The sequence below is a fragment of the Vigna radiata genome, unplaced genomic scaffold, assembly GCF_000741045.1.
Source record: "Vigna radiata var. radiata cultivar VC1973A unplaced genomic scaffold, Vradiata_ver6 scaffold_100, whole genome shotgun sequence".
Taxonomy (NCBI): Eukaryota; Viridiplantae; Streptophyta; class Magnoliopsida; order Fabales; family Fabaceae; genus Vigna; species Vigna radiata.
In genome coordinates this window covers 551,705-578,597 of record NW_014544133.1, presented here as the reverse complement: position 1 = coordinate 578,597, position 26,893 = coordinate 551,705, and the positions used below count along the sequence as shown (strand labels likewise).

The window sequence follows — 26,893 nt, the reverse complement described above, 5'->3', positions numbered from 1 at the left end:
GAAGACATTATTCACCCTCCCCCTCCCCTTCTAGTGTATTCTCGTGTTCTTCAATTGATATCAGAGTTTACCTTAGGGGTTAGTCTCTAACAAGATTTGAGGAAACAATCCTAATTGCAATGGAAAAACATAGTACACGATTTTAAAAATTATTTATCTTCCTAAAGTTAAAAAAAAAAAAAGTTTTACTCACCAAAAGCAATGAATGATTGCAATTCATACGAGACATTGTAAAGAATGAAAATCTCTTTTCAAAATTGTTTGTGTGTATACATAGTCAACCTTTTTGTTTTAACAAATCTTGTCTATGATGTTACTTTACAAGGTACAAACATAATTTACTAATGAATAATCAATATGACAGTAAATACATTTAAAAACAACAAGAACAAGCCTGACAAAGATCAAGTTAGAACTATTATGGCAAATGACTAATTTAACCTTAATAAAATTTACTTAATACTAATTTATTTAGATGGAATTCACTAATATAGTTAAAGTTAGTTTAAAAAAAATCATAAAAATTTAATAAAAATGTCAGTTTTAATAAAAATAACATAAGATTTATACAATAAATAAATTTGTTCCAATTTGAAGAAAGACCCACATTACTCCATTAAAAAAAATCAAAATTAAATTAAATCAAAAAACAAATATAAAAATTAAACTGAGACTCACGTGACACTCATGACATAACTTTGAATTGATAAGTGAATATATTTTTAAAAAAATTAAAAATTCAAAAATAAAAAAAAAATTCAAAAAGCTACAAATGGACATATTTAACACTATTTTTACCATATTAATGGAAAAAAAAATCTAATTACATCAGTTTATTACAAATTGAAATCTAATTACGTTAATTTTTTCATAAATCAAGATCAAATTGAAGGACCAAGACATTTGTGAACTATAAAAGAGACAAAAATAACTAATTAAACCTATTTTCTTTATAGGAAAAGTAAAGTGTGAAAAAAAAAAAACAGAAGAAAGGAAAACTAAATAGTCTGGGGTTCATTATTCCTAAATCATCAACTTCGACAAGTAAGGATAACTTATATGTATAAAAATTCAACCGAGATATTAAAGTTGAACCATTAGTTCTAAGTTAATCTATATTTAAAGAAAATATACCAAGATAGGTTAAGAAAGACTAATACTTGAAATAAAGGAAAATAAGAATGTACTCTTAAACTATGGACAATAATTACAGAAACTGAAGGAAAACCAATATTCTACTTCTCTTCAACTATGGACAACAGGAATGTAGAGATTTTTCTATTTTGTTTATCAAATATTTGCTCATTTTTGTCTGATAAATTGAGACTTTGTCATTTTTATCTTTGATATTTTTAAAGCATATGATAAGGCAATAAATAGACAATAAAATAGAAGCAGAACAAGCATTGGATATATATTTCATGGTACAAATTGCAGTTTGAAAGTTGAAATATTCACAAAAGCCTGCAATAACAAAAATGAATATATTTCAATAACAATATTATAACTAAGTTCCTGCTTTATTTCTTCTTCCACACCCTTTTTGCCTTCTCTTTTTTCACACACTAATGAACAAAGAGAATGCTTCTTCTTTGCAATGGGCAATTATTCCTTGGCAGTGTGAGAACTGCTTCTGTGGCCTGATGATGCCATCAGAACAGCAACAGCCACGATAAACATAAACAGCATGCTCCCTAGCAGAATATATGTTCTTCTTGATGATCTTCTGTACTCCCCAAACAGAAGAACACCCCAAAAAGTGCTTACAAGTGGAAGTGCCTGTTTGATCAACACATATATTGTTCAAATTGTGAAATGATTCAATAGTTTATTAAATTTGGTGCTTCTTGGCTGGTTTTTACTTTCTTTTTCAGTTGTTATGCTTATGATTAACAAAGTGCTATGAATACTTTTTAAGAGTTTAAAGCTGATGTACTTCAAGTATAAAGATTTTATCATGCAAAACAACTATATGATTCAATGACAATGTAAACAAGTTTTACAGTGTCACTGCATTTCAATCAAATTCCTTTTTTTTTATAATGAGACTAACCTGGACAGCATCTGCCGCTGCGTATCCTGCAGCTTGACCACCCATAAATTGGAGGCCATTCCCAAAACCACAAAGGAGACCAGCCAACAAGGCCCAGATTCTTCCATCAGAGTCTTCCAAATAAGCCTTCAATGATGACTTTGGTAGGTTTAGGACAGGGTGGTAGAGGAAGGTGATGTTTAGAATTATGGCAATAACAAAACAGGAGATTGAAAAATAGAAGAAGGCAGTGTAAACTGTCAAATGGGGAATCCCTTTTGGCAAAGTATGCCACTGATCATTTGTTGCCAAGTTGAATGCTGGTGAGAACATAGAGAAGCAAAGTCCAGCAGAGAAAGTTAGAGCCAATCCAATCAAAGTGCTCTTCCCAAATACCTGAAGTAGAATTTTAGTTAGATATTAGGCCAAGGATTTGGTTTGTGGCAAGTGTATTATGTGCCATACAAGGTTGATTAGTAGAATGCATGACTAAGACATTAAACATATCAAAAAGTATAGTTGCATGCCTTAATTGCTCTTCTTTCCTCAAGCTCTAAAAGGAAAACTGCAGTTCCTGCTTCAACATTGTCTGCAGAACTACTTCCCCTTTCGAGATCTTTCGATTTTACTGCAATAATATATGTTGAAAAGGTAGAATAAGTTGACATGTTTTCAGACAGAGAAATTCCCTTCACACATTGAACCATATGAGAGCTTCTTACCTAAATCGCTTTCCTTTGAAGAGATGCTGGCACAAAACAAAAGGTTGCAGATAGAATTAGCAACACACTAATAAAGAAAGTTGACAAAATAACAATAATAGAGAATCAGTAAGGAGCATTAACCATAAAATTTAACTACTATTCATTTCTCAACATAAACTGTATTATCAGAAGCAAACAACACATACATGGCTGCTTCTTTATAATCACTTGTGTAATTGTTGAGCTTTGCTTTGTTATCAGATGCATTGGATGAATGAACGGCAGAACCTAGAAAAACTGCAATCAAAAAGCAACCAACTCCTGGGAAAAGGATCTCAGCTTTGTTGATTTTGTCATCCAAAAAGTAATTCAGGGTTGTGCCTGTTACAATTGGAACAAAGTTCTAAAGTTCAGTAATGGAACAAGCTGAAAATCATCACAGAAGTCAGAACTTATTAGTAGATAGCCTATGCACACATCATTGACTGTATTTTTTCTTGAACATTCAATTATATATGTAAACTTATTGAGATAATGTAATTTGTATAACCAACCCATTTCATGCTGTTATAGTTATTGAACTATCTTGGAGTGGTTGTGTGATTGAATTACCTATAACAACAGTTATGCTGGCTGTGATCACTTCAGTAACTGATAACCCAACAAAAGCAAATGCATATTGTGAGGATAGATTCCCTAGGCTAAGTACCACTCCACCTCCCATTGCAAAAAGAACTGAGGGCCAATTATCCTGCAAGTAATAACTTAATGGTAAGCCAAAGAAAAAAGAAAAAACACAACTGCATATGATGTTCAAAGCAAAACATGCTTTTAACTACAGATTGGTAAAATTAGATGTGGTAGATGGTACAAGAGTTTAAATTTAAATGAAGAAATTATTAGAAGATTCTGAAATAATGTTTAGGTGGGTAATCTTTAAATTTTACATCTAACAAGAAAAAATTCATTACATCTGGTTATATGTGATGTAAATGTTAGCAGAAATCGTGACATTTCATTGTCACCTCAAAATTTTTCGTTCATATACTGGAATATTAAGCAAAATACTCCAACCATCCTTAGATTTTAGTGATCTTTCCTCATGTTCTCTTTAGTTAAAAGCTTGCATGTACATACTCTCTTTTTGAAAAGGATATTGTATTTATTATCCAAATTATAAAGATGGATTCTGGAAAAACTGGTACAAGCAGTGAAGGAAGGACTTTGCTATTATAATTGATCAACATTTTCCGGTTGAAATTTAAAAGCATATCAGTAGTGGACTAGAATTGTTTAATACTCGAAAATTGAGAAACCAAGTGTATAATTAAATCTTTGTAAAAAGAAAAATTGCACATTAAAAAAACTACACAGATGAATATTGAATTTAAGCGATGGATTCAATACCATCCATCGCTAAGATTTTAAGATAAATCTGTGTTTATCCCAGAAAATCAGTGAATTTCCTTTTATTATAGAGTATACAAAACTCCATTAAATATTATCTCTTACTACTGACAGAATAAACTTCAATTCTAATTAGTGATAGGTATTGTATCAAAGTTTTTTCTTCTTTTAAAATGGATGAAGAGGACTAAAATTATCATTTTCAAAGTGTAGTTACATAGGTCTAAAGACCAAAACGTAATCTACCCTTTATTCTATGATGATAACACCAGCAAAAATACATACCTGAGCAAGTTGAGCTAAGAAATTTGGCTCATCTGGTTTGCCCTTGCCTATCTCACCAAATGTAAAGGCAATGAGTAAAGCAGCAAAGAAATTGGTGATTGAGTAATCAAGGTAGGTATGCTGAGGAAGACGACCACGCCTCTCTAACATGGTCAAAAGTGCAGGCCATGTTCCCAAGAAGAAAAGAGCCAAGAACATGCATGCTATGGCTCCTCCTTTGCTCTCCACCAAATACATTTTCAACCCAGTAGTGCACAAACTGCTCTCAGATAATGAGGGAACAAAGGAGCAAAGGCCAAAGAACTCCTGAAAGCAGCATGAATTAGTCACTCATCAGAAAAGTACAAGATGCTAGCTATTGCTAAGCAATGAGTTCATCCACACAAAAGAGGTTAGAAATTCATGCAATAGGAGTAGGAGGTGAATCTTTTGAAACTGTTTGAAAATCACGGTCAAAAGCAAAGGATAAACTGTGCAACAACTGCATATAAACGGCTTAAAAGTTACTTCGGATAATGAAAAACTCAATTTGAGTAGGTGTGAAAAAGAGAAGCATTAACTACACTGTGCACATAAACGCAGCCACCAGGTGTTAGATCTGGAAGGGGGTAAATCTAGCAGAAGGGACAAGTTCCAACAATTTGGTGAACAAGGTTTGAATCCATAAAATGAGTGTCTTGTCTACATTTATAGTTGACAGATCAGTGTTTCAATTAGGATTGTTTAAAAAAAAAGAAAAAAAAAACTGAAAATAGAGACTGATTATGAGGGCATCCATGATAAGTCATTGAAACCTTAACAAGTCAGCAGATCCTCTCCACTGATATGAAGAAAGGGGTAACTAGCCAAAAGACAAGTATATAAACGAGTAAAAATTCAGTTTTTAGTTAACCATGAAGCACCCAAATGGAATTAAGAGAAATAAAAGACGAAGAATCTTGAGAAAGTCAAGCATGGAAATACACATTGAATGGCCTAGAACTGAGAAAAGGATCCAGCTACCTTGGAATCCATGGATCAGAAAGAAGAGGAAGTCACAATAGGAAAAGTCAAAAGATATCAGCCTTTGCGGTAGCTAATCAGCTATTAAATAAAAGGTCAAACAGTGATTACAAATCCACCCAGTTGCTTCCAGCCACACACAAAAAGCAGTAGTGGGCCAGCTGATAGAGAAATGTTTGAAACTATGAAGCACTAAACATGCCAAACTTTCCTGGAAAATGGTTTCATAATCTCAAAAAACTATTGATGGGTGAGAATATTCCACCTCTGCTGATCTGCATTATTGGAAGTACTCACCAAGAACTGTACGGACTCTGAAAAATGAAAGAGAAAAGGATGATTGTGTGAATGGAAATGGTCCTTTCTCACATACCAATGAAAAAAATATCTAATAGAATGATGAGAACTTTGAATTGTGATAAACACTTCATATAGATAGAGTGAACTGGAATCTTGGCACAGGATCATTTCATTTCAACTCTTCGGTTCTAATCCCAATTATTGCAGATTTTAATATTAATTAATGATTCATTATTGTTTTGCTTTTATTGGATGAAGAATTATACATTGTGTTCATGCTTTTTCTTTTGATAAAAACCTCAAAAGTAATGGGTGGGCTCTGGTGGGAAATTCGAGAGATACTTTCTCCGAATCGGATCTCTGAGATTCCATTCGAATCTTACTTTTGAAACATCTTATCTATAATCAGTGCTAATTAAGATTATTTTCATACTTGTTAAAAATCAATGTAAATTAAGATTCTGTTAATACATATGCATGCTAATTAAGAATAACAAGAAGGAAAGTTATTAACGTTGATACATGCAATCAATTTTTAAATTATTAATTAACTAAAAAGTATCTTAAATGTGAAGAGATTAATATAAAGCAATACACCTTCCTTCTGTCCTAACATATAAAACTCCCTTAATTAATTCACACCTTTTATAAAATAGGTAAATTTTATTTTTGACACAAAAATTGTTAATGTTGTGTATTGTTGTTATTATTCTTAATATACTTTTAAACTAACCATCGCCCATCCTTTTTTCAAGTAATTAATTAATTTGTGAAGAAAAATAATAATTATATAATTTGTGACTAGTCATCTTTTATTTTAAAAAAAGGAAAAAAAAAGTTTCATTAATGGATAGTATTAACTATTTTTTTAAAAAAAATAAATAATGCAACACCATTAAAAAAATATATTATGAAAATAGACAAACCTTTAATATAAAACAATAATAATAATCATAAACACCACTATGGACCAATTATAGAATGACACGTAAATCATACAAAATTGAGTGTATTTAATTAATTTTCATTTGAGCTTATTATTATTATTATTGTCCTTAACAATTTTATTAAGTTTCTCAAACTACTTAAAGGGATTGGACTATGAATAATTTTACTTCACAAAGAATAACTATTAATTAAATCCAATATTAATTAATTTCAAGAATATTTAGAATATTTGCATCAAATGAAAAGTACAGGAGCATATAAAAAAATGAAATTAATTTATGGCACTTTTATAATAATTAAATTATACTTATAGTTGTAGTTACTTTTAAACTACGTCAATTTTATGAGTAATAATTGATATTTATTACCATGTTAATATTCAATAATTTCAATCTCTTTGGACGATTTTTATTACTACAATTTTTTATTTGTGGATTTCCTCTCCATTTAAGAAGTAGTTATATTTTTCTTAATTATTATAATTATTTAATATATTTTTATGAAGCTTGTATAAATACATTGCCATGTATTATGGAATATAACAAATGATGAATTGTTGAATAAGGCTTTAAGAATTATCTTCCTTGTTTCATGCTTATGTGACCCATAAATTTTAATGAGGTATTATATAGTATCTCATTGATATGAAATTGATATAGTTGGTTAAACTTAGTATTACAATCGTGAGCCTAAGAAAAAGTTTAGGTGTAAAAAAAAAGAGAAAATGTGTAGGTATAAAAAATAAAGAGAAAAAATGATAGTGAGTAATAAAAAAGTATATATATAATATTACCAACTATAACCTTATATGATCTCGTCTCACGATGGGAAACTAGATTATAATTATTAAGAGTTATTAAAAGTTTGCAGTATTCAGAGTTTTGTTAAATTGGGTTTACCAAACAAGTCTAATGAAGAAAATTAAAGGAAGGATCAATTGATATTATTCCAAATTAAACAAGGAGTAGACGGTTTTACTTTTAGTAAAATTGCAAATTGAAAAACTGCAAAAGTAATGTCTGACACACTTTAAAGTTATTATGTAAAGGAAAAAAGAAAGAAAAAATGTCAAAGTTGCATCCCTTACAAACAAACTATTAAGAAAGTTTAAATATTTAACTAAAAAAGTGTTAAAAAACAATTTACTAATATTATCAATCTCATCAATAAAGTGAGAGCAAATGGAGAGGATATTTCTTACAATAAGGTTGTGGGATGTAAGAATCTAGAAAATGAAATATTAGAGTAGATCGGTGTATTAAAATAATGAGATAAATAATTTTATTTTAAAATAATCTTATAATATAAATAGAATTTTCTGAAGGTCGGTTTATTATCTAAATATACTTCATCTCTCTAAAACATTGTTCTCTATTCATTCTCTACCTTTTCTCTATAGTTTTTCTCTATTAAGTTGTCTAATTGACAATCAGGAAGTGTCCAGACGATCACGGAGTAGAGTGCTACACAACTGACTAATCAATTTTCTGATTCTAGCTAGTAAGCTGTTTTTCCTCTTTTCACAGTGTGTTCTTGAGCTATGATCATGCAATTTCTTCCGTTGCATGTGTCTTGTGGTTTTCATCTTCAATTCCTAGTTCAATTCAAGTTCTAAGAGTTGTTTCCTATCACCAATTGGTGAGTTATAGGTTTTTGTTGATTTTCCTTGTGGCACAAGCTTCAATCGGGGTTTTGTGAGCATACAATGTTGAGCTGAGGTAAGGGAAGCTAAGAGTCCTTTTAATTATAGTTGAACAACTGATAAATGTTTATAGAAAATTGATTGTTGAATTGTTTATGTGAAGTCATGCTTTGTATACTGTGAATTGGATGAACAATGACAACAAGTGATGAATTTGGAGTGTGATTGTATGAACTGATATATTGGATTGTTTAAATGGTAATTTGGATATGTTTTGATGATTAAAAGGAGTTAAAATTTGTACTGAGGTCTGGTTAGTTCTTATTTGGGGTAGTTTGTTGTGTATTAGGTCATTTTGAGGAACTATGGTAGTGAAAATGAGAAGTAGAGGTTGTATGCTTAAAGGGTCTGTTGGAGCAGCTTAGGTAAGTCAAATGTGACTTGCTTGAGTCACTAGATTGGTTAAAGTTGCATCAGAAGTGGTAGAATTAGATTTGGGGCTCTACGTTGAGAAATTTAGAGTTTTGAAATGGAAATTAGTTCATAAACACTTTTATTTAATGTTAGGAACGTTTAAAATCACTTAGATAAGTCAAACTAAGTATATAACATAGTCTAGGAGTGTTAGAAGTTGGGAAAAATAGTTAGAATTGGTAGTTGGTGGGTGAGTTGCATAATTTTGCAGATTATGCAGACTTGCTGAGCGAATGGATTCGCTCAGCGAGTCACCTGGCGAGATGCTCACTGTTAGGGCATTCGCACAGTGAACTGGTGCGATGTGCGAATGATTATAGAGAATTGCTCTTTGCTTGGGCATTCGCATAGCGAGTTGGTGCGTTGTGCGAATGGTTGGAGAGGGTTGCTCTCTATCTGGTGATTCGCATAGCGAATCTAGTAGTTATGTGACTAGTGTTGGTCTGGGATAAATGCTAGATTAATTTGAATAGTGAATGGGTGCGCTTTGCGAGTGTTTGGGGAGTATGAGCCACTATCTGGGGCTCTCGCATAACAATTTGAGGCGCTATGCGAGGAATGGATGTCTGGAACCTCTGCGAGTTTATTCGCATAACGAGTTTAGTCGTTGTGCGAATGGTTGTGAGGTTTGAGTCTCTGTTTGAGGATTCGCACAGGGAGTTTGGGTAGTTGTGCAAGACACCTCTAATTTCGCTCAGCGAGATCCTGCATAGAGCGAATGACCTAGGTTCTTTGGTCTATTCTTTTTTTCTTAGTTCTTCTATGATTTAAATCTAGTATTGGACTGAATGTTTGAGTATGTATGAATGTGTATTAAAGTAATGAATTGAATATGTTATGTATCATGTATCAAGGTGAAAGTAAAGTTCCAAAGTAGAATCTCTTGGTGAGATTTCAAGTGTAGTTTAAAATGAAAGCAGGAGCTCAGTCTTGGAGGTTATCTTAAAAATCCAATGGTCTTTCATTCTCACATAGAGAAGATTGAACCATGTCGTGAGGAGTAGCAGGAGGTCTTAGTCTTGGAGGCTTCCAGTATGCTCTAAGGCATGGTACAAACTAACCTCGTGAGTGCGGTAGGGTGAAACCCATTGGCAACGACTTTGCAAAGCAATAGAAGCCACCACGAGTGCACAACCCGCCATAGCTCGGCTATCATTCTAAGTCCAAATGGTTTAATTCAGTGTAGTGTCATGCATACAGAGTTGGTGATATTTATTTATGAGTGGATATGATTGTGTGAATTGTCGTTAATAAATATATGACTGCTCTTTTGTTTAAACTAGCTTACCATGTTGCTTGTTATCTGTGTTTTGTATGTGTTGGTGTTTCTTTCTTTGCAATGATCATCCTGTGGGTGTGAGCAGAGGAAGATGAGGTGTCCTTGGAGTAGACATTGGATGACGCGACAGCTTAGACTTGTTGCTTTTAGTATTGTATATAGTTTTGTATATAAAGTTTTAAATTCTATGATTATTTTGAGATAACTGTAAAAGATAATACTTTATATTATAGTTGGATGACTATTCTAGATTATTATATATGTGATGATTCTATAATATATAGTTTTACATTATATTTTTAGGATGTTACATGGGAAGGTTGTGGAAATATGTTTTTTTAAATCATCATGTGGTGACTATGATAATAAAGTCCCACAACCAAAGCACTATGGAGTAGTATATATAATAGTAGTATAGTTATGAGTAAGTGTTGAATGTCATGCAAGAAGAATATTATATAAAATATAAATGAATAAGCATTGAAAATCTAGGTCAATTTCAATAATATATAGCATAATTTATCATGTGTATACAATAAAGATTGTGATGATTTCAGTAGTAGAGAAAGGGGAAGCTTCAAAGGAATAGGTAATGGTAATCTTAGAGGAAGGGGAAGAGGACATTTTAGAAGATGAAAACATTTGGTATTTAAATACTAGTTGCAGTAACCATATCTGTGAAAATAATAAACTGCTTTTTTTTCTAAATCATTTCAGTCCATAGTAAAATTTGTAAATTTTGGGGAAAGAGAATTAGAAATAAATTGAAGGACGATACTCAAAATTTCATCTTTGATTTTATTTATGTTATGAGTCTTCACCATAACCTACTAAACATGGGACAACTATCAAATAAGTATAGAGACTTGTCATCAATGTTGCAAATTAATTGAAAAGAATAGAAGGTACTAAAGTCAAAGCAACTCCAAATAGCCTATTTTATATGAAAATTCAACATGAAAAGTATCCTTGTTTGAGTTTTATCATACCATATGATGATTGGTTATGGCATATGGCTTTGGACACTTTCATTTTTCTATGTTGAATCCTTCATCAAAGAAGAATATGTTTCTAGTTTACTTATTGTAAATGTTTGTTGAGACTTTGGCAAGTGCACCAAATCGCTCAAGTAGTAAAATCGGTAAGACCGGATATCGTTTCCCAAGAGACTCGGTCACTACTTTACTATCGTATAGTTGCTAACTAATTTAAGCTAAAGAATGATTCCATTTTAGTGTGAAAGTGTGCAATGAAAGTAAGAGTAATGCATAAGTAAAGGGTTGAACTACTTGGGGCCAAAACACTTGAAAATGAAATGATTGATGAATATGTGGAATGAATATGTTAGAGAATGATTTCAACTAATACAATCCTATGCAAATGCACTAAACCACTCTTCTTCATTAACTTGCTCTTGTCAACTATCTAAATTACTTAAATCCAATCCCTTGGTGAGAAAGCCTAGGTTCATTTGTAAAATCNCAATCCCTTGGCAACCCAACAAGTTCACCCGCATTAAGAAAAGAAGTTTAAGACAACCAAAGGTCCTAGCTCTATCCCTAGACACTATTTCCTTTAGGTGTTTATGTTCATTTCAAGGTTCCCAAAATATTTCCCAATACTAAGCAAACCCTATCATGTCATGGTTGATCAAGTCATAACAAGCTTTAAGCAAAGAAATAAACACTAACAAGTAATGAAAGAAACATATTTTCATTTAAAACAAGTGCATTTACAAATGGTTTGTATGTTTACATCATTCCCCAACATAAAAGAACTTAGCTCTCCATAGTCATGGAGAGCTTGAGCTTACAATGGAAGAAAATGAGGTAGAAGGAGACCCAAAGAAGAAGAAGGGTGAGTTCCCACAACCCAAGACTTGCTCCAAGATGTCCAAAATGATGTTTCAGAGCTTCAACCGCCAAAGAGTTGCAACCCTCGAAAATTGTGTGCCTTTTATAGGTCTAGGGCGCCAAGTCAGCAAAAAGTCGCGCCCAGAGCCCTCTGGGGGCGCCCAGGCGCCATAATTAGGGAAAAACTGCGAGCTGAAGGGCGTCCAACGCCCTTCTGGGGCACCCGGGCGCCACATTTTGGTTGGAACAGCATCGTCACCGCTCGAGCGGTAGCCCAGCGGCAGCATCCCAGAATTCACCTTTTGGCTATTTTTTCTTTCTTTCTTTGGGTTTCAGTGCCTTCATTTGATGCACAGACTTCTTCCAACTACTTTAAGCCTATAAAAGCATGGATTAATTATCAAACTATTCCATTAAAGTTAAAAGTGCAACCACTTACTAAATTAGGAGAAAACTAGGATTTACAAGGTAAAAGGTAAAGGAAAAGTTGATATTTTCTCTTAATTCATTACTGAAATCATGGTAAAATATGTCCTTATCAATGTTCCTAATAATGTGTGTGAGACTTGTCAATTGGGAAAGAAACACAGTGAATAATTTCTTACAAGAAAGTTAGGGAGAGTAAAGAAAATATTAGAGATTGTACACTCACACTTATGCAAAGTTATGATTCTAATTCTTGGTGGTGATAGTTATTTCATTACCTTCATTGAAGAATTTATTAGAAAAATATGAATATGTTTCTTAAAGTGAAAATCAAAAGCTTGTGATACCTTCAAGACATTTATGAAGAAATTAAGTGGTTGAAAAATTAAAGCTTTGAGAACAATAGATACTAATAATATATTAGTTGTACATACTTCTTTGAGCAACACAATATCCAACAACAAATAACAACCAAATATTTTAATCAACGTAATGGAGTTGCAAAAAGGAAACATTAGACAATCATGGACATGGTGAGATGTATGTTGAAGGCTAAACATGTGCCTATAAAATTATGGACATAAGTTGTTGTTACTAATTACTATAATGAACACGTGTCCAACTAAAAGTGTTCATGATAAAAAGCTTGAAGAAGCTTGAACTAGAAGGAGACCATCAGTTCAACATCTTAAATTTTTTTTGTTATATATCTTTATGCCTATGTACCAAATCAACTAAGGAAGAAACTTGATGATGAAGGAGAGAAATATGTGTTTATTGGGTATTACACATATTAAAAAATATCCAAACTATACAATCTAGAAACAAAGTGATAATTAGTCAAGGTGTGACATTTGGTGAAGAAGGAATATAGGACTAGACATTAAAAGTCTAAAATAGTCTATGGTGATTCAAAGCAATTATGTAGAGCAAAACAATTAGAATCGACTCTTAATGAGTTAGATACATCTAGAACACCGACATCTAGAATACCATAAAGACAACACAAAAAGGCATAACAAATTGGGATATTGTGTTGTGAGTAACGATAATGAACATTTTAATAAAAAAATTATCAATTTTGCTTTATTTACAAATTTTGAGCCAATAACTTTTGAATAAGCTACAAAATAGCATACTTTATATATAAAGTTTATTGAACATGAATACATTCTAATTGTAATCATTTATGTTTACGATTTAATCTTTATTAGAAACGATCTCAAAATGGTTATAGAGTTCAGAGACGCTTTGACAAGGCATTTTGAAATGATTATTTAAGGGAGAAGTGTTTCATCTCTTGTAGTTTCAAGAGAGGTAGTTTATCATTTTTTACGAGTTTTTACATAAAATATGTGCTTTTATCTTGACTATGAATTTTCATGTCTAACTTGTCATTGGTTGTAATAATCAAGTTCAAAATAGTAATTCATAATCGCTTTGTTTAAAGTGATTGAAACTGAATATAAGATTTGTTTTGGTCTAAAATAATATAAAAAAAATTGTGTGACTTTTTTTATTCTTTATTTTGCTCCTATTGAGAAAAAAATGATTTTTACATACTTTCCAAAAGTTTGAGTACTCTTATATTTGCTATTAGAGTTTAATACAAACTTAAGGTTTACTAAACATAAGTTTTGAATAGTTGAAAAGTTTTAAAAATCAAAACTTTAATTACAAATCAATTCAATCTTCTTTTGGCTTCTTTCAATCTCTCCTTTTATTTTAACAAAATACATTGCAACAACTAGTTATTCAACCTATACATCATGGCTAAGAAGAATTTCAAGTAACTCATAAAAAATAAGATACTCCCATATAGATAGTTTTTTACAACAAGTCTATAGTTGCATTAAGAGAAAATATAGTATTTCATGAACAATCTAGACACATTGATATTCAATTTCATAATATTTGAGAGTTGGTTGAGTAGAAATAAGTGGAGACCAAATATTATCCAACTAAAAAACAAGTTGCAAATATTTTCATCAAAGCACTAAAAGTTTAATTATTTTAAAAATTTAAGAAAATGCTTAGTAATAAGACTTTAAACTTGATTAACTTTTCTTTCTTATTTATAATCTACTTTCCATTTAAAAGGTATCCATATTTTTTTTATTTATTGTAATTGTTTAATTTATTCTATGAGTTTTATATCATGGTATTGTCACCCATTTTGTAATAAAATAAATGATGAGTTATTGAATAATCTTTTAAGAAGTTTTCTTTCTTGTTTAATGTATACTTTGTAATATAAAACAATTATATGAACCATAATCCTAATAATATGAAAAAAAAAAAATCGTCACCAAACCTCATTTAATTCTTTAAAATTATAAATAACTTGTATCATCATGTAAAAAATTCTCTAAGAATGTGTACTTTTCTAAATATTTATACCATAATATTAATAAATAAGACGTTTTCATTTAAAAAAAAATAAAGATTTTAATTCAATATAACGTTAATGTTTTCCAATAGGATTCTAAAATTTTGAAAACATGTAGATATAAATTTTAAAAAGCACCCACCAATTATTTGACCACTTTTAAGTAATCCTAGCCATACATCGTTTTGTATTGTATCCAATGGTCAGAAATAGCAGTTGACTGATGCACCACGTATCAGCCGGTGTTCCTTAGAACTTCCAACAGACTTCTTCCTTGAAAAAGACATTTAATAATGAAAAGTTGCGATCACTGCAATTACGTTCGGAACACGTGTTTGAAAAAACTTAATTTTTTCAAAGAATATTCTTAAAATTGTAACTGTTTATTTATAGTAGGTTTCTATTAACTTATATATATATTCTACATCTTTTCTTATGACGATCTATGCTAGGAGAGTGATTGAATTTTTAACATTTATGATTATTAATATATTTTAATAATTATATCATGATCTAATACATTATGTTTGGATTTTTCTTTCTGAAAAATCAATTTCAAACTCATTTAAATAGAAATTGATTGTTGTCAAAACCATGAGACTTCTACAAAATAATTAATTAATTAAAGAAAATGGGATGATTTATTTTGAGGAACCTTTTTCTTTCAAAGACAAAGTTAGTTTACACCACTTGATTCTCTTAAGTTTTGAAGAAAACTTCTTATCACATCACATATTAGCTTCTTTTTTTTATATATTTTTATTTTATTGATAATTTTATCTTTCAAGTGTAGCATTAGAACAACAATATTGAATTATAATTCGCAGAAGAAACAAGAAATATCAAGAATGAATCATGATAAATTTTTTTTTAAGATAATTATGCTGTGGAGTTTCTGATGAAGAAGAAAACGTGACGCAACAGTGGAAATATTAATGGTGGAAGAAGCTTGGAAAGCAGTGAGAAAACTATCTAGGATTAGATAAGGACCTGGAATCGTATTCAATATATATGTAAAATATAATATCTCAAATATAATATTAATCATAATACGTAAAAGTATAATCATTTATGTTTTTAATTCAAAAGTTTATATATAAACATCCTCAATATAATAAGTCCACTTGAATTATTTTATATATAGTTTTATTAACTTAAATATCAAAACAACTTGATGACATATAGAGCTCTTTCTATATTATTAATATTCAAATCTTGGTTTATAAATCTTAATCATATATCAATATACTTAATCATATTTCATCTTTACCATAAGAGCATTTTACATAATTTGTAAACATGTCAATTTATATATTTTTTTTTCTTTTATCACATTAATAAAATCACTTATGAGTTTTTTATTTATTTATTTTCACTCTCAACCTTAATTTAATAAAGTTTATTTTTCATTCTATTTTTCTTTCTCTTTTTTTTTCATCTTTTACTATCTTATTTTCAATCTCTCCAAACCAAGTATTAAAGTTTCACTTTGATTATTGTTGAAAATTTAAATATGAATATAAATTTCACATTGAATAAAAAAATTAAATAACAATGTCATGAAATTATTATTTTAATAAAATTTTGAGTAGGAAATGGTATCAATATGTGTTAGAGTCAGGTTGATTATATCCCTTATCTAACTTATATATATATATATATATATATATATATATATATATATATATATTTATATTTGTCGAAAAAAAAGCTTAAAATTTTCTAGAATTTACGTAGAGATCCATGTTGATCTACACTATGGTCATAAAGTTAGAATTTGTGTTTTGAGAGTGTAACTGGCGATGGCATTTATAAAAATTCTAAATCTTAAAAACATTTAAATAAAAATCTAGAAAAAAAACATATAATATTATTAAATATAAAATGACTATATGAGTAAGATGCTTATAGCATGTGTGCAAATATCTATCGTTCTAATTAGAAAGGATACGAAAACAAGTTATTTAGAGAGGGTAAAAAAGAGTTAGTCTTTAAGTTAGTTAAGTTAGTATTGTTGACTCCATATGAGTTTATTTCAATGTATGTAAAAATACTACGGTAGAAAGGCGTATTATGATACTTAAAATAAGATTTTTACTACAAAATTTTTATAGTAGTTGATCATGTTGTTGTAAACAATTTGATGAAAAATTATGATAGTTTGGATATTGTTATGATTGTTGTAAATCACGACATTATACGTCGGTAAACAAATAAATTACATAAAAAATAATTAAAATTTGCAATTAAATTATCATAATGATATGGTTCTTAACTGTCGTTATATTACAATTTCAAATTTAAAGAATTTGGTTTTGACGAGCTTATATCATGACGATTTGTGTTGTAATCATTATTGAAAGGACCTTTTGAACTAGTGTAAGGACTTATAAGATATTCAACAAGATTGTTTGAGTAAATATTATAAGAATTAAACATGTTTTTGTCCCTTAACTTTTAGTGAAAATTGAAATTAGTCTCTCTTTGAAATTTTGGATAAAATTGAGTCTCTCATCTTTATAAGTGCGTAAGTTTAGTCCTTTTGTTAAGTTTATTTGAAGTTTCAAATGTGTTTCATGATAACATTTGAATTTTTTACACTGTTTAACACATTTATGCTTCAATGAGGCATCAATGCGATATGCAAGGCAACGCAATCTTCCATCACCAAAGGTCATATTAACAAACCTTTTCACTTGTTGACTTAGTCCAAACTAAAGGCTTGGGAGACTTGTGTACTATATATGCACCAGTCGTACATATACAAGACATAACAAACCAATCATACAGGTTAGGAGGAAACCGATCGGTGTTGATCAAAGTCAACTAATCATCCAACTAAGCTAAACATGTCAGTAATTAGGTTGAATAGAATTAAGTCCTGATTAGGCCGACCCTAATTAGAAGCCCATGGAAAACCTATAAATATGGGTCAAAAGTATGGTTGTGGCACCTTTTACGATGCATTTATTAAAGCATTAATTGTTAAACCAATCTAATACCGAACTAACTTAAGCATCAAAATATCTTTAACAGGTACACCTGATCGGTTGGAGTTTTCGAACAGCAAGGAAGAAAGTTGAAGAGTAAGGAAGATTGCTTTAAGTGAACACTCGATCCCATACACTTGAAATATTTTGGCACCCACTTAATCGGTACATATCGACCAAACTAACCCAAAACAATCTTTCAAGCAGGGAGGAAAGTAATTTGTGTCGATCAAAATCAGTTGATCATCTAATTAAGCTAAATAAGTCAATAATCAAGTTTAACAGAAGTGGGTCCTGATTAGGCCGATCCTAATCATAAACTCATGGAAAACCTATAAATACAGGTCAAAGGTATGATTCTGGGAACTTTGATGACACATTTATTTCAACATTAATTGCTTAAATTATTAAATACCGAATTAACTTAAGCATTAAAGTATCTTTTGCAAGTACACCTGATTTGGTTAGAGTATCTGAACACGAACAAAGGAAGCTAATAAGTGTAAAAGACTGATTTAAGTGAATACTCAATCCCATACACCCAAAACATATTTTAATCATGATGGATTGACCTTCACTGCCAAATGATTATTATAAACTATAAATAAATAAATAAAAAAAAGTGTTGTTTGGATGTAATCTCATATTATTTTTTTAGAGACAACTTTCTTCGAGTAAATAAATATACCTATTATGTATGACAAAACTCTCTTTTTCAAGCATTTAAAGTAAGTATTAAATTAAAGTTGATAGTTAAGTCAGCTTGTAATATTTTCAATATACTGTCAACACTTAAAATTAATAAAAGAAGGACAAAAAAACTACTTATCGTATTTCAAATTAAACTTATATTTTTTTATTTAAAAAATGTTCTAGTACGCCCAATCTACATCACTCAAGATTTGAGACCAATGATAATTTAAATAATTCTTTCTCCTTTCACTTTTTGAGTCATATTTTAAGGACAAAACCATGAAAGAGTTCTAAACTTCAAAGTGGAATACCTTAGATGTGGTGATTGAGATGTCACATGACAAACTTAGGACCACAACATTGACACCATTTATGGAGACAAAAACTCCTCTAGTCCTATGTTAAAAAGTGAACTTTAAGTCTAACTCAATTCTACAAAATTAGCTTGTAAGGTAAGGTATCCACTTATATATTCTAAATTGATTTTATCTCTAGTCGATGCAAGATTTTCAACACACTCACTTATGTCGAGGTATATAGATCTTGAGTGTGAGACTAGAAACTAATGGAATATGTTCAGCAACTAACAAATATCTCGCTAAGATATGCTTTAAACTGTGGCTTTGATAGGATATTAAAAAGTGGACTTTAAATCTAACTCAACTCCACAAAACTGATTTGTAAAGTGAAGTTTACACCCAGTAATATATTCTAAATTGGCTTTATTTCTAGATGATATAAGACCAGAAGATTTGTTCCAATACATCCAATTCACATCATTTAAGAATTAGGTTTATTTCGGAACACCTAATTCATATTACTTAGGAATTAAAATCAATGACAACTCTAATTTTCTGATATGCCTTTTCAGAACAAAATTAATTTTCAAACATCAAAGGAAGCAATACATTAAATGTAATTATTGACCTTAGGATGGACTTTGGACTTAAAGACCGGAACACAAACTAAGTAGTGTCCATGATATAATTATTAAATATTATCTTATTGTGACAGTTTTTTATTTTGTAATAAGAGTATAATTAAAACATATTAATGGGATAAATACTCTTTTACTTTTAATTTTTGACGATATATAAATTTCATACTAAGGCGGAAATAAGATGCTTATTTGTATCTGCTTTATTATCATATTATTTTATTTTGTTGATTTAAAATTTAATATTAATATAATTTTTATTATTTTGTTTGTATTACATATTTTTTATAGCTTATTTATTTTTATGTATATTTTTCAAATTGAGACATTATTTAAAAGATTTAAATTTAAAATTAAAGAAATTTAACAGTTAGAGAGGAATGTGAGAGAAATTATTATAAACAAAAGAAAAAATAAAATAGAGGGGGAGGAATGTAAGAGAAGATAAACTTTTATAGTTATTATGTATATAATATGTAAAAAGTTGAAATGTTACATTGATAATAATGTCAAAAAAGTATGTTTGTTATGGACATTATTATGGCCCCAGCCATTCTATTTGTAATGTGCATACATGTGAACGGCATCATCATTTCAAAATAAAAATTTGCAATTGATAGAATATACATAGTAAGCAACTCGTTTGTCTCGTAAACATGATTAGGTAAATAAAAAAAATTAAAATTATTAGTTTCTTGAACAAGTTAGGTACTACAAATCTTTTATAATTTAAGAGGAGACTTTTTGATAAAACTAGGAATATAATAAAACATTTTTTAACAAAAATGAATATCTTAATATTGTAAAATTATAATAATTACAGATAAATCAAAATTAAAGTTTACACTAATATAGCTCTAGTATTATTATAAAAATGAATATTGAATTTATTTAATTCTATAAAACTATCAAATAAAATGAAGCCTGTATTTATTTTTATATTGTAAATTAATTTTATTTTTAATGTTGGGTTTCAGAAACAAACAACAGAATAAGAATATTAACTATTATTGTATTAAATTGTAGCATGTGATTTGAACATAGGTTCAAACAGTATGTTATTTGGTTGTTGGATTGAGATGAGAAAATAATATTCCTATGAAACTCAACTACACATTAAGTTTCTTACTCACACGCTTTTTCTAGTTGAAAAAACTTAAATATTCTTAGACTTGTGAACTATATATATATTATACAATTCATAAGTTTTCAATGCATGACACTACTTTTGGTCCTTTTCTCTCATCTCTTGCATCACTTACCTGAATTCTTATGATATTCCTTTCATAACGCGGATAATAAAAACAAAAACTAATTAAAAATAAGTTTGATAAGGTTTTAGATACCATCAATTTATTGATGATATACATATCCATAAAAAAAAATTGTTATTGTTATAACTGTACTCTAAATTCCATAAAGTATGGATATTATGAGATCATTCAGTAGTGATTCATATCAAATTAATTAGATATATTTCATTTAAAGTTTTGAATTTTTTTTTTCATAATATGTGCACACATTAAATTTAATTTATAAAAAGATATTTAGGCGGTGTTATGCATGGTCAACAAGAAAGGATACAGTGATGCATTCTGCGAGAATCTAGGAAAATAATTTTTAATTATTTTCGTCCAACTTTTATTATTGATGCGATTCATATAAATATTATTAAGATAAGTGGAGGTCTTTTTGGTTCTTATTAAGATACACATAAACTTACATTAATAAGTTTGACTGTACTACTTTGAAAGGTTTTTTTTTTGCAAGTTGGAACAAATATGAATGACATATTTTTCATATGAAGAAAAAATCAACACATATTATAGTCGTATTAAATATCTAAATATTATGGATAGCGATGTGGGATTTTGACCATATAGTGATCTTTTTGGGATATTGTGGTCATAAAGAAGAAAGTAATGAAGTACTTAATGATATTTCACGAAAGTTTTCGATATTACTATTATGGATGTGACCTGGCTTTGAAGATTCGTGCCCTGTGGTGTGGTTGACTTGGGGTGTATTAATGAATATATGAGAGCATCAGCTAGCGTAGCATCTTGTGCTGTGTGGTGTTGTGTTGATTTGTGCTGTGAAGTGAGTTTTGGAGTTTCATTGTTTGATTCATTTGGAGTTGTTTTCAATGTATCTGATAGAGAGCAAGGGGGGTGCCATAGTGTGCATGCTGGTGTCCCTGTTGTTCTTGGGGACATGGCCTGCTGTAATGACTCTGCTGGAGAGACGAGGTCGTCTTCCTCAGCACACCTACCTTGACTACACACTCACCAATCTCATGGCTGCTGTTATCATTGCTTTCACCTTTGGAGAGGTTGGCAACACTGCTCCCAACTTCTTGTCTCAGCTCCATCAGGTACTCCTCTTCTCTCTTCTGTCTCTGTGCAGAACACAAACATTTTCTGTATCAGCTTACTTTGCCTCAGCACAGATTTCAATTAGTTTTCTTTTCAACAAGTATATGGATTTTTGCATTCTTATCTGTCATGTATGGTTTAGTTTCATGATAAGAATAGTTACTGTAAAATAGTTTATACTCTTTTTTATGAATTGTCTGGAGAGACTTTTTATTTGATAGATTTGAAAGTTGTATGCATTATAACTTTATTTGTTGTTTATATGCAAATTAGTTCTTCATAGTATAAGCACTTTTGTGTTTCTATCCTGATTCCTGTCACAAATTGCTATGAATAACTATATCAGAATCATCAAAATGGAGAAAAATAAAAGGGATTTCCTTGTTACCAAGTATTCAATCAAATCAAACTATGTGACCTGACCGACCTAATTATAGAGTTATCTCTGGTTAGGAACTATCAAGTTGAATAGTAGCATTCTCAGTTTTGAACTTTATGATATATGATTATTTATTTAGGACTGGTTTATAAATGTGGTATTATATCTGATGCAGGAAAACTGGCCTTCAGTTCTGTTTGCCATGGGGGGTGGAGTGGTCCTCAGTATTGGAAATCTTTCAACGCAGTATGCTTGGGCTTTTGTTGGCTTATCAGTTGTAGAAGTGATCACATCAAGCATAACTGTTGTTATAGGTATACCATCGAAGATGCCCCTCTTAGATTCTGAAGCTATGTTGCTTACTCTGATAAGAACACACCACAAAAGTTAACCATTACCAGACTCAAGTCCTACATTGCAATGAATCCTAATATACTCGGAGAAGTTTCGATATCTGTCTAGTTTATAGCTTGCTATGGACTAATACTTAGTGTAATTGCACTATTTCTGTTGACTGTGACAGGAACAACCTTCAATTACTTTTTGGATGACAAGATCAACAAAGCTGAGATTCTTTTCCCAGGAGTTGGTTGCTTTTTGATTGCTGTATGTCTAGGTTCTGCTGTTCATTCATCTAACACTGCTGATAATAAGGCCAAGCTCAATGAATTTTCAGCTGATTACAAAGATGCAGCTAAGTATGTGTTTTTTTCTTTATATACAAAATGTATGAGAGCAAATGCTTCTTGCTTATGTTTGTAAATGAAGTTAACCTCTGCTGGTGTGTTTTGTGATATGAGGTTTAGATGATAATTTTGATCAATGCAGTTATTAGATTATGATTTCAGTGAGCTTTCTTTTTGAATTTTTAGCTAAGATCTCACTACCAAATTTTACTCTTGAAACCAGGAACACCACTTTGACCACTTCGATAGAAACAAGTGAAGGTAACTAGCCATCTTTAGCCAGCTTAGCCAAATGGAATTGCTGTATTTGATAAATGCTAGCATTTTTCGTCTCCTTTGTTACATATATATAGTTGATTCGAAGGATCTAGAAGATGGAAGTACTTCTGTACACAAAGCCAAAGCAGGAACTGCAGCTTTCCTCATAGAGCTTGAGAATAAAAGATCCATTAAGGCAAGTGGTTACATGCTTCAGGGAATTTGTGCAGTACAGTTTTCACATATTTGTCTTTACTGAACTGAATAGCTCACTTTATAGGATAAATCTGTTGGAATTCCAACTATATATATAAGACCAATTTACATTACTTTATAGAATAAATCTTTTGGAATTCTCGTCTTGACACAAAAAAAGTATAAAAATATAACACCAATTTATAATATAGGTATTATTACCTTGGACTTGCATTAGAAAGATCAAATCGATTTTCACATACCCTTTTGCATTTTATGTTGTATATTACACAATGAAGAATAGAGAAATGCAAAAGATGTCTAAAATGTCAAATAAACTCTTTGAAAGATTTTGTTTTGCTGTCATTGCTGATGAAGAATGATGTAGATGAAAATGGTGTTCTGTAAAAACTTTTTGCAGGTACTAGGGAAGAGCACTTTCATTGGATTGGCTATAACATTCTTTGCTGGAGTTTGCTTCTCTCTGTTCTCACCAGCATTCAATTTGGCAACAAATGATCAATGGCACACTCTGAAGAAAGGGGTTCACCATTTGAGTGTTTACACAGCCTTCTTTTACTTTTCAGTGTCTTGCTTTGTTATTGCCGTTATTCTTAACATCAGTTTCCTTTACCACCCTGTCTTAAATTTACCAAAGTCATCACTCAAGGCTTATTTGAGAGACTGGGATGGAAGAGGTTGGGCTTTCTTGGCTGGTCTCCTTTGTGGCTTTGGAAATGGCCTCCAATTTATGGGAGGTCAGGCTGCAGGATATGCAGCAGCAGATGCTGTTCAGGTGGCTTCTTACTTTTTTTTATTTTTCTTATAAAACTGTTGGAACTCTCACATCGATTATAAATAAAGTTAATTCATAGTATATAAATAGATAACCATTTTTGTGGGATTGAGTTAGGTTTAAAATCTATGTCTAACATAGTACAAGAGTCATGGTTAAAGCCTACATTTTAAAATAGGTAGAAATGAGAAAGTGGAGTATAGTATAAAAACAAAGAGTCATTAAACCATTGTTTTAAGGTTTTCAACAAAAAATATATCAATCTCTTATACTGTTAGACTCAGATTTATTCTTTAAAGTCAGATTTAAAAGAAAATTCATAATCTAATTACATTTAATATAACTTTAGTGCTAATGATCATGTTCATATCTGCTTGAGAATTTCTCCCTTTTTTGCATGTATCTGTTTCAACATTTGACAAGTGCTTGTTCTTCAAACCACCAATTCTTACTAACTAAAGATTATGACAGGCACTTCCACTAGTGAGTACCTTCTGGGGCGTTGTTTTGTTTGGTGAATATCGCAAATCATCGAAAAGAACATATCTGCTACTTGGTAGCATGTTGCTTATGTTCATTGTAGCTGTTGCTGTGCTAATGGCATCATCCGGGCATCGAAAATGATCAACACTTGAAGGATCAACCATCGTATCATACATAGAATTCAAAGCTGCTGAATTCACTAATTCAGTGCTATGTAGAAGTAACTTTGTTATGGTTCCAAAAACATGCAATGTTTTCAAGTGTTTCCAAAGTTTAATGTTGTTAATCACAGACAGCATAGCAAACTATATGGAAAAAAAAATAGTGAATACAGACCATCTCAAAAAGTGAATTTTGTAGAACAAGGTTTGCATTTACATATATATAATAAAATTTTCTTATTTTGAATCATATTAGATATTTAATAATTTAAGAAAGAACACTGTAGGAAATTTTCGTACTAATTATTATACCTTTATCATTATCTTCTTACTATTTATTTGCATGGATGTCACGTATACGTTACACTGTATATTTCTTTCTACAACTACAAGTTCCTTATAGTTCTTTGTTTAAATGTTCTTTTTATGTGCTTCACAATAGTGGGAGAATGTATCTTAGGGATAATAATTCTAAAACTAAGAATAATTTTTAAGTATGAAGTTTGAAAAGTAATGAAAAAAAAAAAAAGTAATAATACACGTACATCAAGACATATTTAAACACTAATATCCAACATATGCATGCATAAATTTTTTGATATATTTTTATTATAAAAAGTGTAATCGTTTTCTGAGATAGAATAGAGAGTATAAAATACTAAATAAATAATAAAAAAGACACGTTTAGATGTGAAAACTTTGTATATCGTGTTTTCATTACGAAATTAAGAATGAAAAATGATAAACGTACTTCATATGAAGTACATATTTTACACTTTCACATGTTAGTTAAATTAGTGCAATTTTTTTATTAAACTAATATAATTGTTGATTAACTTTATATTTAAACCAATATCCCAATTGGAACACATCAAAACATTATTTAACCATTAAAGGACTTTCTGAAATCCCATAATCATTGAAAAATAAATCAAATATCACTTGATTATGATGGAGACAAGATATTCTAAATTCTTTTTTTAAGACTACAATATCACTGCAAAGTTTTGATTAAATTAGTACAATTGTGTGTTAAAATGTAAATAAATAATGTCAAGTTAGTGTATGCAATTTTAATAGTATACCTCTATCAACACTTAATTAAGAATAGATGGATAATTTTAAAACAAGTGGTTCAAACTTATAATATGAATGGTTATATGCAGCAATTAGAATATATTCTTAATGGTTTGTTGAATAATGATCTTGATTTACAAAATTCAAATTAAAAAAACCTAAGTTCTGCAGGACTTGGACTATATGACTTGAGTTTAATTAATATAAGTTGAATAATTGAAAGATTGGTGTAGTTTTGAAAGTGAATTATTGACCTTAAGTGATTCGAGTGGAAAGAAATTTGAAGATGCCATTATAGTCTATAATTTCAAATGAGTTGGTCAATTATATTCGTTGAGAAGCATAAATTAGTAAGATTCCGATGATACAATTATATTGGTGGGGTTCTTTGTTGAATGTTGACTTCTAAAGTCCACAGCAAAATAAAAGAATCATATTCTTGTTATATATTTCAATAATTAACTTCTTTTTTATTCTTATTATGGTAAGAACAGTATTATCTTACTCTAGTACTACCCTAAGCTTACTTTTAATTCAATGATGGTTATCGTAGTCTCATAGTTTTGAATTTTACAAATATTTAAATTCAACTCATGTTTTTTAATTATTCAATAAAACAACAAAACCTCCATGTTTCAATAGACATAAGAACAAGGGTATATGTTTGCGTGTCTGTGTCTGTGTGTATGTGTATGGACAAGTAGTGATTTAAATATTTGAAAACCAATATCCTAAAAAAAGAGATTAAAGATTATACCAATCATTTGAATATGTTTTGAACAAAAATTTGCACTTTCAATAACATATGTTTTCGTATTTGTTATTGAGATGTAGGTTCTTGTCATCTAAAGTAAGAAAACGAATACAATCATCTCTTCAACAATATTAATAAACAAATGAGGAACAGGTGTATTTGAATGTTATAATATAGTTTATGGATCTTCTATAACGAATATTGCATTTTTATTCATACAACAAAGCCTTTGATTAATAATCATGTTCGTTTTGGTTGGGAATGATTTAGAATGGTTTTGATCCACATGTGCATATTTTTATGTTACTATTGTTTTGGTTCTATAAAACAATCTCTTTAGTTTTGAACAAATTCAACCACTAAATTAC

At 30.1% G+C, this 26,893-nt stretch overlaps 2 protein-coding genes across 6 annotated transcripts; one reads left to right on the top strand and one right to left on the bottom strand.

Moving 5' to 3' along the window:
* Positions 1 to 1,389: 1,389 nt before the first annotated feature.
* On the bottom strand, positions 1,390 to 5,856 carry LOC106755332 (ureide permease 1). Of its 5 annotated transcripts, none has more exons than XM_014637474.2 (8): positions 5,728 to 5,856; positions 4,429 to 4,734; positions 3,349 to 3,487; positions 2,943 to 3,117; positions 2,755 to 2,780; positions 2,560 to 2,660; positions 2,054 to 2,428; positions 1,390 to 1,779 (listed from the first exon to the last, which is right to left on the bottom strand). In XM_014637474.2, exons 2-8 carry the CDS (start codon positions 4,663 to 4,665, stop codon positions 1,606 to 1,608), a joined length of 1,227 nt encoding a protein of 408 aa, XP_014492960.1. In that variant the 5' UTR covers positions 4,666 to 4,734; positions 5,728 to 5,856; the 3' UTR covers positions 1,390 to 1,605. The 5 variants fall into 5 exon arrangements, with proteins under 5 accessions (XP_014492960.1, XP_022633938.1, XP_014492958.1 ...); XM_022778217.1 differs by lacking the exon at positions 5,728 to 5,856 and adding an exon at positions 5,696 to 5,719; XM_014637472.2 differs by lacking the exon at positions 5,728 to 5,856 and adding an exon at positions 5,431 to 5,650.
* A 15,373-nt stretch (positions 5,857 to 21,229) lies between these two features.
* On the top strand, positions 21,230 to 24,941 carry LOC106755293 (ureide permease 1). The gene is made up of 7 exons (XM_014637411.2): positions 21,230 to 21,735; positions 22,291 to 22,429; positions 22,639 to 22,813; positions 23,025 to 23,062; positions 23,155 to 23,255; positions 23,676 to 24,050; positions 24,522 to 24,941. Exons 1-7 carry the CDS (start codon positions 21,508 to 21,510, stop codon positions 24,672 to 24,674), a joined length of 1,209 nt encoding a protein of 402 aa, XP_014492897.1. The 5' UTR covers positions 21,230 to 21,507; the 3' UTR covers positions 24,675 to 24,941.
* The last annotated feature ends 1,952 nt before the right edge of the window (positions 24,942 to 26,893 follow it).

What these genes read in the sequence shown, in the direction of transcription:
- LOC106755332 (XM_014637472.2), bottom strand. An exon ending in TTCAAAGGAAAGCGATTTAG is followed by an intron (nt 2,661 to 2,754) that starts GTAAGAAGCTCT and finishes ATATTATTGCAG; the next exon opens with TAAAATCGAAAGATCTCGAA. An exon ending in AGGAAAGAAGAGCAATTAAG is followed by an intron (nt 2,429 to 2,559) that starts GCATGCAACTAT and finishes ATTCTACTTCAG; the next exon opens with GTATTTGGGAAGAGCACTTT.
- LOC106755293 (XM_014637411.2), top strand. Translation starts at nt 21,508, where the DNA reads ATGTATCTGATAGAGAGCAAGGGGGGTGCCATAGTGTGCATGCTGGTG. An exon ending in TCTTGTCTCAGCTCCATCAG is followed by an intron (nt 21,736 to 22,290) that starts GTACTCCTCTTC and finishes TATCTGATGCAG; the next exon opens with GAAAACTGGCCTTCAGTTCT. An exon ending in CAGCAGCAGATGCTGTTCAG is followed by an intron (nt 24,051 to 24,521) that starts GTGGCTTCTTAC and finishes AGATTATGACAG; the next exon opens with GCACTTCCACTAGTGAGTAC.